Source organism: Saimiri boliviensis, chromosome 4 (genome assembly GCF_048565385.1).
Source record: "Saimiri boliviensis isolate mSaiBol1 chromosome 4, mSaiBol1.pri, whole genome shotgun sequence".
Classification (NCBI taxonomy): Eukaryota; Metazoa; Chordata; class Mammalia; order Primates; family Cebidae; genus Saimiri; species Saimiri boliviensis.
This window is the reverse complement of record NC_133452.1, coordinates 30,879,888-30,895,968: the sequence shown is the minus strand read 5'-3', so window position 1 is coordinate 30,895,968 and position 16,081 is coordinate 30,879,888. Positions and strand designations below refer to the sequence as shown.

General features: G+C 38.9%; 1 protein-coding gene across 8 annotated transcripts in view; it reads right to left on the bottom strand.

Moving 5' to 3' along the window:
- Window positions 1–16,081, bottom strand: part of REPS1 (RALBP1 associated Eps domain containing 1) — an 80,287-nt gene that overhangs the window by 4,167 nt on the left and 60,039 nt on the right. For 4 of the 8 annotated variants that reach the window (XM_039467566.2, XM_039467568.2, XM_039467571.2 and 1 more), the window contains 7 exons: window positions 11,862–11,949; window positions 10,712–10,813; window positions 7,827–7,899; window positions 6,131–6,249; window positions 4,922–4,986; window positions 2,635–2,820; window positions 1,467–1,562 (listed from right to left, as the gene is read on the bottom strand). In XM_039467566.2, the coding sequence (XP_039323500.1) occupies window positions 1,467–1,562; window positions 2,635–2,820; window positions 4,922–4,986; window positions 6,131–6,249; window positions 7,827–7,899; window positions 10,712–10,813; window positions 11,862–11,949 (729 nt within the window). The remainder of the gene's footprint in view (window positions 1–1,466; window positions 1,563–2,634; window positions 2,821–4,921; window positions 4,987–6,130; window positions 6,250–7,826; window positions 7,900–10,711; window positions 10,814–11,861; window positions 11,950–16,081) is intronic. The other 4 variants (XM_039467567.2, XM_039467572.2, XM_039467573.2 and 1 more) reach the window with 2 other exon arrangements.

Genomic DNA, 16,081 nt, shown 5'->3' with positions numbered 1-16,081 from the left:
ATGACTTGGTGCCCTTCTCACGGTAATGAATGAGTTCTCACTCTGAGTTCATGCAAGAGCTGGCTGTTTAAAAGAGCCTGGCACCTCTCCTTGCTCCCTCTATCACCATGTGACACAATTGCTCCCATTTTGCCTTCTGCCATGATTCGAAGTTTCCTGAGTCTTCACAAGAAGCAGATGCTACCACCATGCTTCCTGTATATTCTGCAGAACCATGAGGTAAAATAAACCTGTTTGCTTTTTTTTGAGACAGGGTCTCACTCTGTCACCCAGGCTGGAGTGTAGGACACTATCTCAGCTCACTGCAACCTCCACCTCCCAGGCTCAAGCAATCCCCCAACTTCAGCCTCCTGAGTAGCTGGGACTATAGGCATGCACCACCACACCAGGCTAATTTTTTTACTTTTTGTAGAGACAGGGTTTTGCCGTGCTGCCCAGGCTGGTCTTGAACTCCTAAGCTCAAGTGATCCATTTGTCTTAGCCTCCCAAAGTGCTGGGATTACAGGTTTGAGCCACTGTGCCCGGTATAACCTCTTTTCTTTACAAATTACCCAGCCTCACCTATTCCTTTATAGCAATGCAGACGGGCTAACACATACATAAAACAGATAAGGACTGACAGATGAATGGAAGGCATGGAGAGATATGTAGTAAAGTATAATAAAATAATAATGGTACATAAGGTAGTGGATTTACTGATATACAATGAAAAATTGCTTCAATTTTTCTGTATGCTTAAACGTTTTTCATAATAAAATGTTGGGGAAAAATTATCCCTAAAACAGTTAAAGAAAAAGTTAAGAGCACAGAGAATAACAATAACCTTAGAGGGTTCATAATTTTCCTCTATTATATTCAAGACTACAATAAAAGAAACTGAATTTCACCTATAAGGAAGTCCTACTTTATATAGTGGGAAGAATGTGATAACCACTTAAATTCTGAGAACCTGTGACAAATATTTAATATAAGATTACAGAATAGCAGCCCGGGAGTGGTGGCTCATGCCTATAATCCCAGCACTTTGGGAGGCCGAGGCGGGTGGATCACGAGGTCAAGAGATCAAGACCATCCTTGTCAACAAGGTGAAACCCCGTCTCTACTAGAAATACAAAAATTAGCTGGGCATGATGGTGCATGCCTGTAGTCCTATCTACTCGGGAGGCTGAGGCAGGAGAATTGCTTGAACCCAAGAGGTGGAGGTTGCGGTGAGCCGAGATCGCGCCATTGCACTCCAGCCTGGGTAACAAAGAGTGAAACTCCATCTCAAAAAAAAAAAAAAAAAAAAAAAAAGATTACTGAATATCATCTCCATCAAATAGGCAGACTTTGTTCTGAGATAGACTGACTATCCTACAGGTAAAGGCAGAGAAATGGGTTAGATGACTTCTGGTTGACCTTATTTCTAAAAATTATTTCACATAACCTATAATGTACAAAATTATTATAAAAGACATTTTGCATACCACATTGGCGGGAGCACTAGCAGCTGTCTTTTCTTCAGTTTTACTATCTGTTTTGGCAACTCGAAGAGAACTTGCAGGATCAGAAGCTTTTTCAACCTAGAATTGAATATGTTATCACTATTAATTACATAACATATAATTATGCATAAACATAGAATATGTAACCAATCAGAGCAAAATGTTAAAAAAATATTCTGACAAGAAATCTGAGATGATAAGGAACTTGAAGGAACCTTATTAAAGGAGCTTTCTCTGCTGCTGAAAGGCAGTGGGGGCAGGTAATAGAGGTGTAAGGGAGAGGACGACATGGTAAGGATGCACCTGCTGCACTGAATCTCTAAGTAGTTAGTCTGGGAAATCCTCATGGTTGGGAGAGGGGAGGCATCCACCCAGGGGAGCGAGTCCGGTATCCTCTGCACACTTCTACATGCCCACCCCAACCCTCCTAGATGCAGCCCAGTTCCCTAATGGGCCTGGCAGAAAGTTGTAGGTTTGACAAGGGAGCTAGTAGGAAATTTTCCATGGCTATGATCTATATGACAAGAGATTTCAGAATTCCTCTGGTTTCTCCAACTCCACATTTATGCTCAGCGATTTAGGTCAGAGATTCCTAGAGAAGTTCTTGCCATTGGAACTACAATAGACTCTCCTAGAACACTGTGAATATTAAATTTTGGTATCCTGTAGTCTTTGCTTAACTAAGGAAACTTACTCTCATACAAATTTTAAATGCTTCAATTAGAAGTTTGGCTAAGATTTAGTTCTAAAGTTGTAATTATATACAGAAGTTATGTCTAGAGAAATTATCCTTGGGAAAAAGTTGCAGTGAGTGGAGCTATGGTAACCATGGCCTCTTATCACATGGAAATCTTCACCAAATCATGCAGTCAGATGCTTAGCATTAAGACAGAAATACCCAAAGCAGTGTTTTAGCAATGGCCAGGTTGTGGTATCTTTTCATGTGGTAACAATCCCCCACCCCACCAGACTCTGAAACTTAGTAAGTATTACACTACAACCAGCAGATATTGGAGGCCAATACAAAAGGCGAGAAGCACTGACCTAGGGAGTATTTTACTGATGTCCCCTCTAATATCTGCTAGGTTGACAGCACATGGTATAGGAAGAGACTGCCTGCAGAAAATTAGCCAAGCCCTTGAAAACTGACCGTCAGGACTTCTGGATGTTTCTCAGCTTCATCATCTTGTTCTTCATTTACATTTGATGCAGCAAATACTTCAAATTGGCTGAAATCCGCAAAATTTGGTTGCTCTGGTATCTGCTGAGGTGAGGTACTAGTGTGAGTCATGAGGCCATCGGCATCCACTGGGCGATGCACAGCGGGACCAGGAGCCTGTGCAATGGTTCAGAACAGAGAATCACACATTTTATCAGCCTATCAGTGTCACAGAGTACTCTTCTTCTCTTTGAAAATTTAGTATATAAAGATGCCCTGTTTTATTAACTGTTAAGTTCAGAGAGGTGTATTACAGTAACCTTTAGCTCTAAATAAATGATTGAACTATAAGTGAAAAGCTAAGACACTAAAAAAAATTTAAGATAATAAACCTCCAATAAAAAGATATATATATATATATATATATACATATATATATATATATTTTTTTTTTTTTTTTTTTTGAGATGGAGTTTCACTCTTGTTATCCAGGCTGGAGTGCAATGGCGTGATCTCGGCTCACCGCAACCTCCGTCTCCTGAGTTCAAGCAATTCTCCTGCCTCAGCCTCCCGAGTAGCTGGGACTACAGGCGTGCACCACCATGCCCAGCTAATTTTCGTATTTTTAGTAGAGACGGGGTTTCACCATGTTGACCAGGATGGTCTCGATCTCTTGACCTCGTGATCCACCCGCCTGGGCCTCCCAAAGTGCTGGGATTACAGGCTTGAGCCACCGCGCCCGGCAAAAAGATATTTTTTCAAAAACTTTATTGCAAAGAATGTACACTGAAGGAGAGGGTGGGTCTGGCCCTACCTTCACTCTCCACTTGCAAGTATTTTTTTCTTAATTGGGCTAATGCACAATAGCTTGTTCCTTAATTTTTTTTTTTAATGTTTCACTATGTTTCTTAAAAAGGTTGCTTTTTTTAAAGTGTGAAAAACACTATTCTAACTATTCTCTGAACATGTCAGAGCACTTCCCTTCAATTCATTTACCACTCCTTTGCCAGACCAAGGCTGCTACATCTTCCGTCTAAAAATTTATTTACTGAATATCTACTTGTGAACAAAACAAGTAAGGCCCACTCACATCCTAATAAAGCTGACAGTCCATAGCAGAATAAAAGAATAAGTACCTAAGAAATTAGAGTGTGAGATGTTTTATGACAAAGGAAGTAAAGGATACTAAAGAAATAAATTTGAAGTCTCTTCCTTTTAAAAATTCTTCATCCCCTCTAAGAAAAACTCTATCCTTCTTACTATGATATGGGAGATGCTCTGCCTCCCCCTCCCTCTCTAGTTTCATTTCCCATCACTCCACATATCTACTCCTGTTGTGCTGAACTAATCTGTTTTCCCCTGAGGAATGTACCAGGCTTAACACATACCTCCATGGCTTTGTGGATGTTACACCTTCAGTTTGGAATGCCTTCTCCCCAATAAATTTCACTTTCAAAGTCCCTGCTAAATCTCACTTCCTTCATTTTACGTATGATGTGATCCTTAACTTTAGCCACTAAGGCTATCCCAAAGCATTTTATACATAGGTCTACCATAGCACTGTAATTTTGACCTGGAAGGGATGCAAAGGTCATTATACTTCCTTAACTTATGTAGTAGCACATCCAGAGAGATGCAGTGAGGTTATTTTGGGGTATATTTTGTTTTGTTTTGAGATAGGGTCTCAGTCTGTCACTGAGGCTGGAGTGCAGTGGTGCAATCACAGCTTACTGCAGCCTCCTGGGCTCAAGAGATGGTCCCATCTCAGCCTCTCAAGTAATTGGGACTACAGGTGTACACCACTATGTCCAGCTAATTAAGTATTTTGTTGTTGTTTTTAGAGACGGAGTCTCACTATGTTGCCCAGGCTGGCCTGCAACTTCTGGGCTTGAGAAATCCTACTGCTTCGGCCTCCCAAAATGCTGCAATTACAGCTGTGAGCCACTGCACCCAGCCCAGTGAAGTTATTTTGTGAGCCACTGTTAGACCCTGGACATTAATGGATATCTCCTATCTCCCAATCCATTGTCATTTCCACTAAACCTTTCTCTGTCAAGACATTATCATTTGTTTTACTTTTAAGTTTTCTTCCAAAAATAACAGATCATTCTTGAAATGTGTATCTTTCAAAATTATATTTAGCCTCACTGAACTAAATGCTCATTAAGGATTACCATCAGATCATTCCTGACCTTCCAAATAATTTGAGAATAGAATTAAAGACTTAGCAGACAAACTGATCATAGGACATTCAGTAATAAATACCTTGGAGAATTACCTGTGAGGGCTGTGGTCTTGGAGGCACTGCAGGAGGATGGGCAACAACTCCAGCTTGTTGTTGTCCTGCATGAATACAAAAGTCTTCTTTTTAGTAACTGTATAATCACTTTGTTAATAGAATAGGCTGAATGAATGTGACCACATGATAAAGATTTCTAAGAATGTCTTGTAAGTATTGGAAGGCAGATATTTCTGGTTACACAGTCTGTATGTAACCTAAAGACCAAATCCCAGAGCATTTCATCAGATCTCATTTTGCTTCTTACCTCTATTACATAAAGCCCTCCTGGCATACTCCTGCCTGTTTCAGTGATAGTATACAATCTTGATTTTCTTCCCGTATCTCTGACTGCTTTCAGGTATCAAACGAAAACTTCCAAATTTTCCCTTTCACTTAACACTGCACTCTCCCATTTGTATGTAAATGAATTCGAAATAATGTATCACTCTTTCTTAGCCAATGGTGTTATTTAGCCTTTTCCTCACCACTCGAAACTCGCAGTGACTAAAATATAACATCATCATCCTCTGCCCTAACTTTTCTATTTTAACTAATGTAATAATAATACTGCCAGTTCTCCAAAAAATTGAAAACCTGAGAGGTAAGTTATGATTCTTCTTCATCAGCCAAATTGAGACCTATCAGTTTTCCCCTCTTGATATTACAACGTCTTTCTTTCAAAATTTCCTGTGACATCTCTCAGGTTCCCACCTTCATCATTTGTATTCAAACACAGTTTAAGTAGTCATTAAGAAAAAAAAATTGTCTCTTGTCTGCTATCTTTTTAATCCAAAATTTATCTTCAGATAATTTTTTCTTTTTTTTGAGACAGGGTCTCACTCTGTCGCCCAGGCTGGAGTGCAATGATGCAATCTCAGCTCACTGCAACCTCTGTCTCCCAGGTTCAAGGGATTCTCAGCCTCTCGAGTAGCTGGAACCACAGATGAGCATCACCACATCCAGCTAATTTTTGTTATTTTTACTAGAGATGGAGTTTCACCATGTTGGCCAGGATGATCTCGCACTCTTGACCTCAAGTGATCTGCCTGCCTCTCAAAGTGCTGAGACTAAAGGCGTGAGCAACCACACCCAGCCAGATAAATATTTTTTAAAAGACATATTAAGAGAACAAATATAAATGTGTATGTGTCTTGGATTAACTTTAAAATTTAATGATCATGTATATTATGGTTCTCTAGCCCCTACCTGTGGTGACTGTAAAGGTCCGATTCATATCTAAAGATGATGATCTAGAATGAGAGGGCTGTGGCCTTGGAGGGGGAGGTGGTGGTGCAGTGTTATCAGGCGACGTTCCTGAATGAGACCTGCAAAATTCACCCCATCATAATTGGTCATACTACTGATATTGGAGCTTTTTTCTTTTTAAGCATTCAAACTTGGCTAAGCAGCAAAGGATCTTATTAGCATGACATTTTCTCAAGTAGGTATGTAAATGTTACAATAAATTAAGATAGCACGTTTATGATGTACCCTAAACAACTGATTATTTTATATGGCAAATAATTTTTTAAATAAAGTTATATGCAAAATTTCAAAAAAGTCTTCTTCTTTTTTTTTTTTTTTCCTGAGACAGTCTCACTCTGTTGCCCAGGCTGGAGTACAGTGGCATGATCTCAGCTCACTGCAATCTCCGCCTCCTGGGTTCAAGCAATTCTCCTGCTTCAGCCTCCAGAGTAGCCGGGATTACAGGTGTCTGCCACCACGTCCGACTTATTTCTGTATTTTTAGTAGAGACACGGTTTCACTATCTTGGCCAGCTGGTTTCGAACTCCTGACCTCAGGTGATCTGCCTACCTCAGCCTCCCCAAGTGCTAGGATTGCAGGTGTGAGCCACCGTGCCCAGCCTCAAAATTTTGAAAAGAAACTTAGTTGTCAACATGGTACCATAATAGACTACGTATTTAGTGTAATGCTTTCTCATTCAATTAAAGGTAATAATAGTCTGAAAAACTAATTATAAAAAGAGAAAATCTACTTTCAGGAACAGTTAGCTTTCAATCTATTAAGGTCTGGAGTTTAGTAAGTTGAAATACCCTTTCATGTGTCCGCACAGGCCATCTCATTTTAGAGGTGACTATACTCAAACTCAACTCATCCTAGAGATTCACTTTTTTGCTACCAAAGTCTTTCATATTCTGAAAAGAGTCTCCAGGACTCTGATCTTCACATATGGGAATAAAGAGCAGAGTAAAATCCAAGATTACTGAGAATGCTGAGAAACACAGGAAGAACTACAAGAGGGCTCAGAAAGGAAGATAAGCAGCCTTCTGACTCTAAGCTCATTGGAGAATCTGGATCCTCACTACATCATCCAGGCGTACAGCAAAATGATACTTACCATGTGCAAAATGTGAGGAGAGAAAGATGCTTCTGTCTTGCACACAGCTTTTAAAGGATAGTAAAGCCCTGGGAGACAAATCTCTTGCCATCCTCCACTCTATCCCACCCCTTTCTTGTTTGTGTCTGAAAGGTTATTATGAAACACAGAACTTCAAGGTGGAGACATGGCCCACCACTGGGCTGTGCTTTTGGATGGTGTTTTAAAACACAGAATTCTTTTGGTACTTGCCATAAGGTTATACATGTATTACTTAATAGACTCTCATTGTTTAGGTACAAAAAGAATTATATAAAACTTCTATCACCAAGAAGTTATCACCTCTTTTTAGACCTTCTACAAAATAACTACTTAGAAAATCAGGGTTCTTTCTGTTTTTCTATTCAAGTTGGAAAGGATCAAAATTACTCTCTTTTACATAAATTGAAAAGTAACCTAACAGCTTTCAGAGAACAAAATCATTTGTGCTTGGTTCTAAATAGTTTTAAACATTAAAATGCAGCAAGATATTTTAACATGCTTTTCATTGACAGAAATACTGACCTTTGACGAGTTACATTGCTCCCGATCTGTTCTGGGTCAGAAGTAAAAGAGTCTGAACTACTGTAACCATCTGCTGATAAATGGGATATGTCCTATTTAATAATAATCATTTCTTTACTTTTTGCTCTATCTACTCCAAACAAATATAACTGATATGCTGTTTCGAGCCAGAGATAGTCAAAGATTGGCTAGTAGACTAACAGTTCATCCCAGCTGTTATTAACTGTAAAAACTACAAATCAAATAAATCATGGCATATTTACACAGTAGACAAAGCAAGTTATAGTCTAGAAAAAATAATACTTAATGATGCAGAAATATTCCAAATAAGCCACAAAATGGTACATATACAATCTGGCCCTTCAAATCTGTGGTATGTATCTGTAGATTCCACAGCTGAGGATTCAACCAACCGCAGACAGAAAATAAAGTAACAATACAACAATAAAAATAACAAAATAAAAAACCATACAGTATGACAATTTTTTTCTTCAAATACAGTGTGTGTGTGTGTGTTTGCTTTTTGGTAGAAATGAGGTCTTGCTATGCTCTAACTTCTGAATTTAAGCAATCCTCCTGCCTTGACTTCCCAAAGTGCTAGGATTATAGGGTGTGAGCCACCAAACCTGGCCCAATAAAACAACTATTTACATTGTATTAGGTATTATAAGTAGTCTAGAGATGATTTAAATTTGCATGTGCATAGGCTACATGCAAATACTACACCATTCTACATATCAGAGAGTTGAGCATTCACAGATTTTGGTATCGATGGGGGTCCTGGAACCAATTCCCTATACATATTGAGGGATGACTGTATTACAAGTTCACATTACATACAAACATAATTTCTGCATGTGCAGAATAAAAACTAACCTTAACAATGAATCTGTTAACTATAGACTTGAACGGAATAGCGAGAATATGATTATTTCATTTTTACTGATTACACATTTATAGAATAAGTAACTTAACTTTTGCAATGGACAAAAAGGTCACTTTTAAAGAACAAATTAGAAATATTTTAAATAAAGTAATTTTAAAATTGTTAACGTGAAAATTAAAAATTTGACACAGGAATAAAATGTGCTTATACAATAATAAAATTTATGAAATTAGCCAAGGAAACCAGATTTTTCTGCAGAGGAAACATTCATTTTCAGTTTCCTCAAAGTCTTATAAGCAGATGAGAATCCCAGAAATAGACTAAGAGTTGTGACAGAAAAAAGAAATTTTAAAATAGAAACTCGAGGGACAATCTGAAGGAATATTACTACAGAAGTTCAAGAGTCATAACCTGAAGGGATTATTTTAGTTTTATTTTAAAATGTATCTCTTTCCTTTTTCCTGTAAATCATAGAATCATCTAGTTGATATAAGAATGACATTAAAATGAACATATTCCCATCTGGATATTTTAATAGGCACCTCAAGTTTAATGTATCTAAAACTGAACTTGATTTTTTCCCTACAAACCTGCTGCTACCATTTTTCCTCATTTCCCTGTTGCTCAGGCCAAAAACCCTGGAATCACCCTTGGCTCCTCTCTCTCTTACATCCTGTATCACACAGGTAAAAGAAACTCCTGAGGTCTTTTCCTACGCAAGGTACACGATATAGCCAGAGTCCAGCCACTTCTCAGCACTTCTACTGCTTGCACCCTAGACACCAAGCTGTCATAATCTTCACTTGCCTGATTACCCCATCCTCTAAATTGCATGCTGTTTTCTCTCGCCTTCTTCTGGCCTATCATCATTAGGACAACCAGAGTGACCCAATTAAAAAGGAGGCTAAGATCATGTCACTACTCCATTCAAACCTTTGACTGGCTTTTCCTCTCACTAAGTCAAAGGAAGTCTGACACTGCCTCCTGTTACTGTTCTACCACTGCTACCTTTCCCTGCCAAACTTGCCATCCAATTCTGTTCCAGGTATTTGTTTGCTATTCTAGTAGAAGCAGTCCCTACTCTACATTTGGTGCTTGCTGTGCCTTGATTTTCCTTCTTTTTTTTTTTTTTTTTTTTTTGAGACGGAGTTTTGCTCTTGTTACCCAGGCTGGAGTGCAATGGCACGATCTCGGCTCACCACAACCTCTGCCTCCTGGGTTCAGGCAATTCTCCTGCCTCAGCCTCCTGAGTAGCTGGGATTACAGGCACACGCCACCATGCCCAGCTAATTTTTTGTATTTTTAGTAGAGACGGGGTTTCACCATGTTGACCAGGATGGTCTCGATCTCTTGACCTTGTGATCCACCCGCCTCGGCCTCCCAAAGTGCTGGGATTACAGGCTTGAGCCACCGCGCCCGGCCTTGATTTTCCTTCTGAATTCACACAGCTGAATTCATCTCCTTCAAGTCCACTCAAATGACATTTTTTGGTAAGGCCTTCCTTGACAATCCTATTTAAAATGGCACTCCTCCTACATTTCCCCGGATTTACTTTTATCCACAATGTTAATTACTTTCTAACATGAGTTATATTTTATTCCCCTTTTATCTCCCACACAGAATGTAAACTCTATAGCAGCAAAGACTTTTTTATTGTTAAATCCCCAATATCTAGAACAGATCCTGGCATACTGTATCCAATTAACACTGGCTGAATGAATGTATACAGAATTTCTTGTGAGAGAGAAAAGGAAGGAACTCACTGGAGAAGAGCCGTAAGACCAAACCTGGCTACACTGAAAGGGATGGCAAACACGAGGCCTGCCTTGAAGCAGGTGTCAATGGGCAACCATTTATTCATCGATAGGACAAAGTGTTCAAAAGGGGTCACTCTCCTCTACTTTATCTAGTGAAGACAGTATCAAATGGGTACACATCCGAAATAGCCTCTAAACCCAGATCGGTAAACTTCAAATGGAAGACGTAATACTTCACTTACCTACAGTATTACCAGAAGCAAATTTCATTGATGAATTTATCTTATTTTCTTCTGAAAGGTCAGGTGGCTTCACAAGTAATGGGCTAGTGGGATTTGTATGATCTAATAGAGAATCAATAGGTAAAAATACAAGATATAGGTATTTGAATCGATAAATTCATAAAGCTCAGACTATTAAGACTTCATTTAAATATCAAAAGAAGTGGCAGGTAAGTCCATAAAATGTAAGACAAAATAATATTTTTTTTTTTTTTTTTTTTTTTTTTTTTTTTTTTTTTTTTTTTGAGACGGAGTTTCGCTCTTGTTACCCAGGCTGGAGTGCAATGGCGCGATCTCGGCTCACTGCAACCTCCGCCTCCTGGGTTCAGGCAATTCTCCTGCCTCCGCCTCCTGAGTAGCTGGGATTACAGGCACGCGCCACCATGCCCAGCTAATTTTTTGTATTTTTAGTAGAGACGGGGTTTCACCATGTTGACCAGGATGGTCTCGATCTCTTGACCTCGTGATCCACCCACCTCGGCCTCCCAAAGTGCTGGGATTACAGACAAAATAATATTTTTAATAAAAATAAATGTAAAACTGTTTATTTAGAATTTTGTTTTCTGCCATAATAGAAACTAGTTTATAATGAAAGTTTATTTGCATGTTCATACTTAAATTTTATTCCTGTAGCACACTTACCTAAACACTACATATAAGCTGTAAAATAAATTAATTTATAATACTGACTTACACAGAAAATAAATCTATGTTTCAGAAACCCTAAAACATTTAGTCTAAAATGAGACTTTCCAAGAGTTCAAGCAAAATATATAATTTCCAAGCCAAAATGTATTTTAACATGTATCTCTTCAGTTAAAGTTTTAACATATTTTAAATGTAAATTTACAAGGGTGACCATAAAAACCCAAAGGGTATTAGAAATGTCACATTTTCAAATGCCTGTATTTAAAAACTTTATAATTTAACAAATTCCCTTTAAAAACTGCAACATAAATAAATATGCATGAAAATACACTTAATTGTAGAAAGTACTAGCTTAAAAAATAAGCAATGATGAAATAAATTTGTACCTTAACAGAATAATTACTTACGTATTTTAGTTTGATGCAAAACTAAAATACAAACCAGCAACAGCTTCCTTACTTACCACTGCCAGTTCTTTTAAGTTCCATTTCCTGCATGTGGATTTTGCTTGGAGTCATACGAATGGGAACTGGATGAACAATAGCAGTATCCTAGAGACAAATGTGAGGAAATACAGAATTTGTATCAAAGTCAAGTTAATGCCATGCAATAATCAAAACTAACAAAACTGTTAAAACCAGTGCACAGGCTTTCCCATTTACACTAAGGCAGGCATGAAAATAAGCTTTTTAAGTTAAAAGTTCTAAAACGGTATTTAAAAATCAAGCTCACTATACATGCCTAAAAATCTGTTTAATTTTAGAAAACCACATTTTAAACGGAATGATTAAAGATTTATGTGAAGCCTGGGCATAGAGTCTCACACTTGTAATGCCAGTACTTTGGGGGGCCAAGGCAGGAGAATCACTTCAGCCCAGAGAATCCCTAGGCAACAGAGTGAAATCCTGTCTATTCAAAAAATATAAAAATTATCTGAGCATGGCCCACGACTTACAGTCCCAGCTACTCAGGATGCAAAAGTAGGAGAATCCTTTTTCTTTTTTTTTGAAACAAGAGTCCGCTCTGTTGCCCAGGCTGAAGTGCAATGGCATGATCTCAGCTCACTGCAACCTGTGCCTCCTGGGTTCAAGTGATTCTCCTGCCTCACCCTCCTGAGTAACTGGAATTACAGTAGCCCATCACCAAGCCCGACTAATTTTCGTATTTTTAGTAGGGACGGGGCTTCTGGCCAGACTGATCTGGAACCCCTGACTTCATGATCTGCCTGCCGCCTCGGCTTCCCAAAATTCTGGGATTACAGGAATGAGCCACTGTGCCCTGCCAGGTAGGAGGATCGTTGAGCCTGGGAAGGAGAACCTGCAGTGAGCTGTGATCATGCCACCTCACTCCGGCCTAGGTGACAAAGCTAGACTCCATCTCAAAAAGTGTCTGTGTGTGAAACAGAGAGAGAAAGATTTACATTTTAAAAATGCTCTTATAAAAACACAGTTCAAGACAATATATTCATAAGTGAGGAATGGGCCGGGCGTGATGGCTCATGCCTGTAATCCTGGCACTTTGAGAGGCTGAGGTAAGCAGATCACGAGGTCAGGAGTTTGAGACCAGCCTGGCCAACATGGTGAAACCCTGTCTCTACTAAACATATAAAATTTAGCCAGGTGTGGTGGCAGGTACCTGTATTCCTAGCTACTCAGGAGGCTGAGGCAGAAAAATTGCTTGAACCCAGGAGGGAGGTTGCAGTGAGCCGAGACTGCACCACTGCACTCCAGCCTGGGTGACAGAGCAACATTCTATCAGGATGGGGGGTGAGGGGAGTGAGAAATTACACGATAAGATTATGTAAATGTGAGCCTTAATGTTAAACTATTTCATGAGAATCCAAGAACTAAGAGACTGAAAACTCATTTTTAGTAAACTGCTCAAGAAAACTTGACACTTTTTAAAACCTGTAACACAGAGTTAATGAGATGCCTATTGCATTGCAATAGTAGGCACAATACACACTTCCTACAGATTAGTTCAAAGTGGTTAAATTTGATTGTCTCAAAATTTAGCATGAAACTGCCACAAAGGAATCCATTTTTTAAAAAAGCAGAGTAAGTAAAACTCTCATATTCTAACATGCTAATACTGTTCTTAAGCCTTTTTCATGACTGTAATACAGCTAGTATTTCTAAACTTCATGAGAGTCTAGTCTAGTTAGAGGAGTAAAGGAACTGAAAGTAAAGACTTGAAAAGAATGAAAGCACAAATGCAAGGATGAGAGAATGAAGACAATAGTAGCCTGTCGGAAAAAGAAGGAAAAGGGAGGAGTGCCTGGGACACAGATAGGCCTGGTCCTGGGGACTGAGACTCCCAGGGGAGAGACCAGACCAGACCAAGCATCCGGCTTAACAGCAATAGATTGGCTGAGAAACATCACCAAGGGGGCTTAGCTCCTTCTATGAGGGGTCAGTTCACACTCTGCATGTACTGCTACTAAAGACTGAACTTGAGGTCCTAAATTTTGAATATATATATATATATATATATATATATATATATATATATATATATATATATATTGAGACAGAGTCTCACTCTTTCACCAAGCTGGAGAGCAATGGCACTATCTCGGCTCACTGCAACCTCCGATTCCCTGGTTCAAGCGATTGTCTTACCTCAGCCTTCCAAGTAGCTGGGACTACAGGCACGCACCACCATGCCCAGCTAATTTTTATATTTTTAGTAGAGACAGGGTTTTACCATGTTGGCCAGGATGGTCTCAATCTCCTGACCTTGTGATGCACCTGCCTTGGAGTCCCAAAGTGCTGGGATTACAGACATAAGCCACTGCGCCCGGCCAATTTTGAATATTTGGTAATGAATTAAGTTTATAATTTAGTGAGGAGGATACTGTCCTTTCAGTTTAAGTTGCAAACTGTTTGGTGAGACAGTACTGTGCTAACACCAAGCTCCTGCTAGAGAAAGTTAAGTTCTAGCATACCCTCTCCTATCTGACACATTTCCTTGGCTTATGCTCATAATCTCTGAATTCTAACTATTTATAACAAATTCTTTTTTTTTTTTTTTGTCTTTTTGTTTTTTTCCTTTTTGTGGAGAACGGGGTCTCGCTATATTGCCCAGGCAGGTCTCGAACTCCTGGGCTCAAGCTATCCTCCCGCCTCTGCCTCCCTAAGAGCTGGGATTGCAGGCGTGAGCCACAGCGCCCGGCCAACAAATTCTTTACATCTATTATACTAACAAGTTCATTCAAAGTAATTTCTTTCCTCTGGGAGAATCTGGACAGGGTTCATGTACTTAACCAATCAACTTCATATTTGCCCTACAACTCTAAAATTATAGTTACAAATAATATTAACATTATAGATGGAAGTTTAGATTTATCATATAATAATGAGTCATTCTCAGGAAAATATTTGTAAGAATGTCTTAAGATATTGTTATATTTTGATTATAAAAACATGGCTTTAGGAGCAACTCTACTATTTTTTTGATTTACATTTAATATCAGAAATAACAATTATAAAAATCATAATTTACCTTTATAAGGCAAGATCAAACGAGGAAAATATGATGGTTCATGAGAAATTAAGTTCTTATTACAAATACAAAACAAATTAGAAATTAGAAACAGGAAAACTTTTTAGATGCTTAAATTTGTAACATTCATCTAATCTGTATTCTATGTATGTATATGTGTACATAAAATCAGATTTATAAAGCCTGGAACAGCTGGGAATGTTAACGAGCATTTTCATATATTTGCAGTACAATAAATCATGGCAAAAACTCATACATTACACTTCTCATTGATCTACAATTTTCCTCGTGTTTTGATTCATGTATACCCTAGCAGAAGCAGATTCTATCAAAGGCTATTAACTGACAAGCAGTTCAAGAAAAGAGATCAAGCTTCTGGAAACAAGACCATCAGAATCTCAATTTCATCAGAACTATGAAAGCTTAATAACTAACCATCTGGTTTGCAAATGGGGTCACTGCACTGTGTAGTGGCTGTCTCTAAATGCTACAGACCAGTTTGGAAACTTTTTTTTTTTTTTTTTTTTGAGACGGAGTTTCTCGCTCGTTACCCAGGCTGGAGTGCAGTGGCGCGATCTCGGCTCACCGCAACTTCCGCCTCCTGGGTTCAAGCAATTCTCCTGCCTCAGCCTCCTGAGTAGCTGGGATTACAGGCACACGCCACCATGCCCAGCTAATTTTTTGTATTTTTAGTAGAGACGGGGTTTCACCATGTTGACCAGGATGGTCTTGATCTCTTGACCTCGTGATCCACCCGCCTTGGCCTCCCAAAGTGCTGGGATTACAGGCTTGAGCCACTGCGCCCGGCCCAGTTTGGAAACTTTTACAGACTTTTACTGAGCAAATGACTAATTATTATAATTTGGTTTCTTTTTAATAGTCCGTTAAATATTTCCAATACTCTAAGAAATGTTAAATTCATATTAGAAGTGTAGTTCCTCCCTTCCCCTGGCCAGGTGATTCCCTTCTAATCTGAAAGTGCCTTATTTGCTTACTTATAATGCTCATTTCTATGAAGCCTTGCAAAGGATCATGTGGGATTGTGGCTACAGCCTGTGTGGGTCTGTAGACGGGTAATACTTCAGGTAAGTATTAAATGCAGGTTAAGAAACTTAGACAACGTAGAACAAAAAGCAGGCTACTCTTCTAACTGAAAATTTAAAGTAAGAATACTGGTTG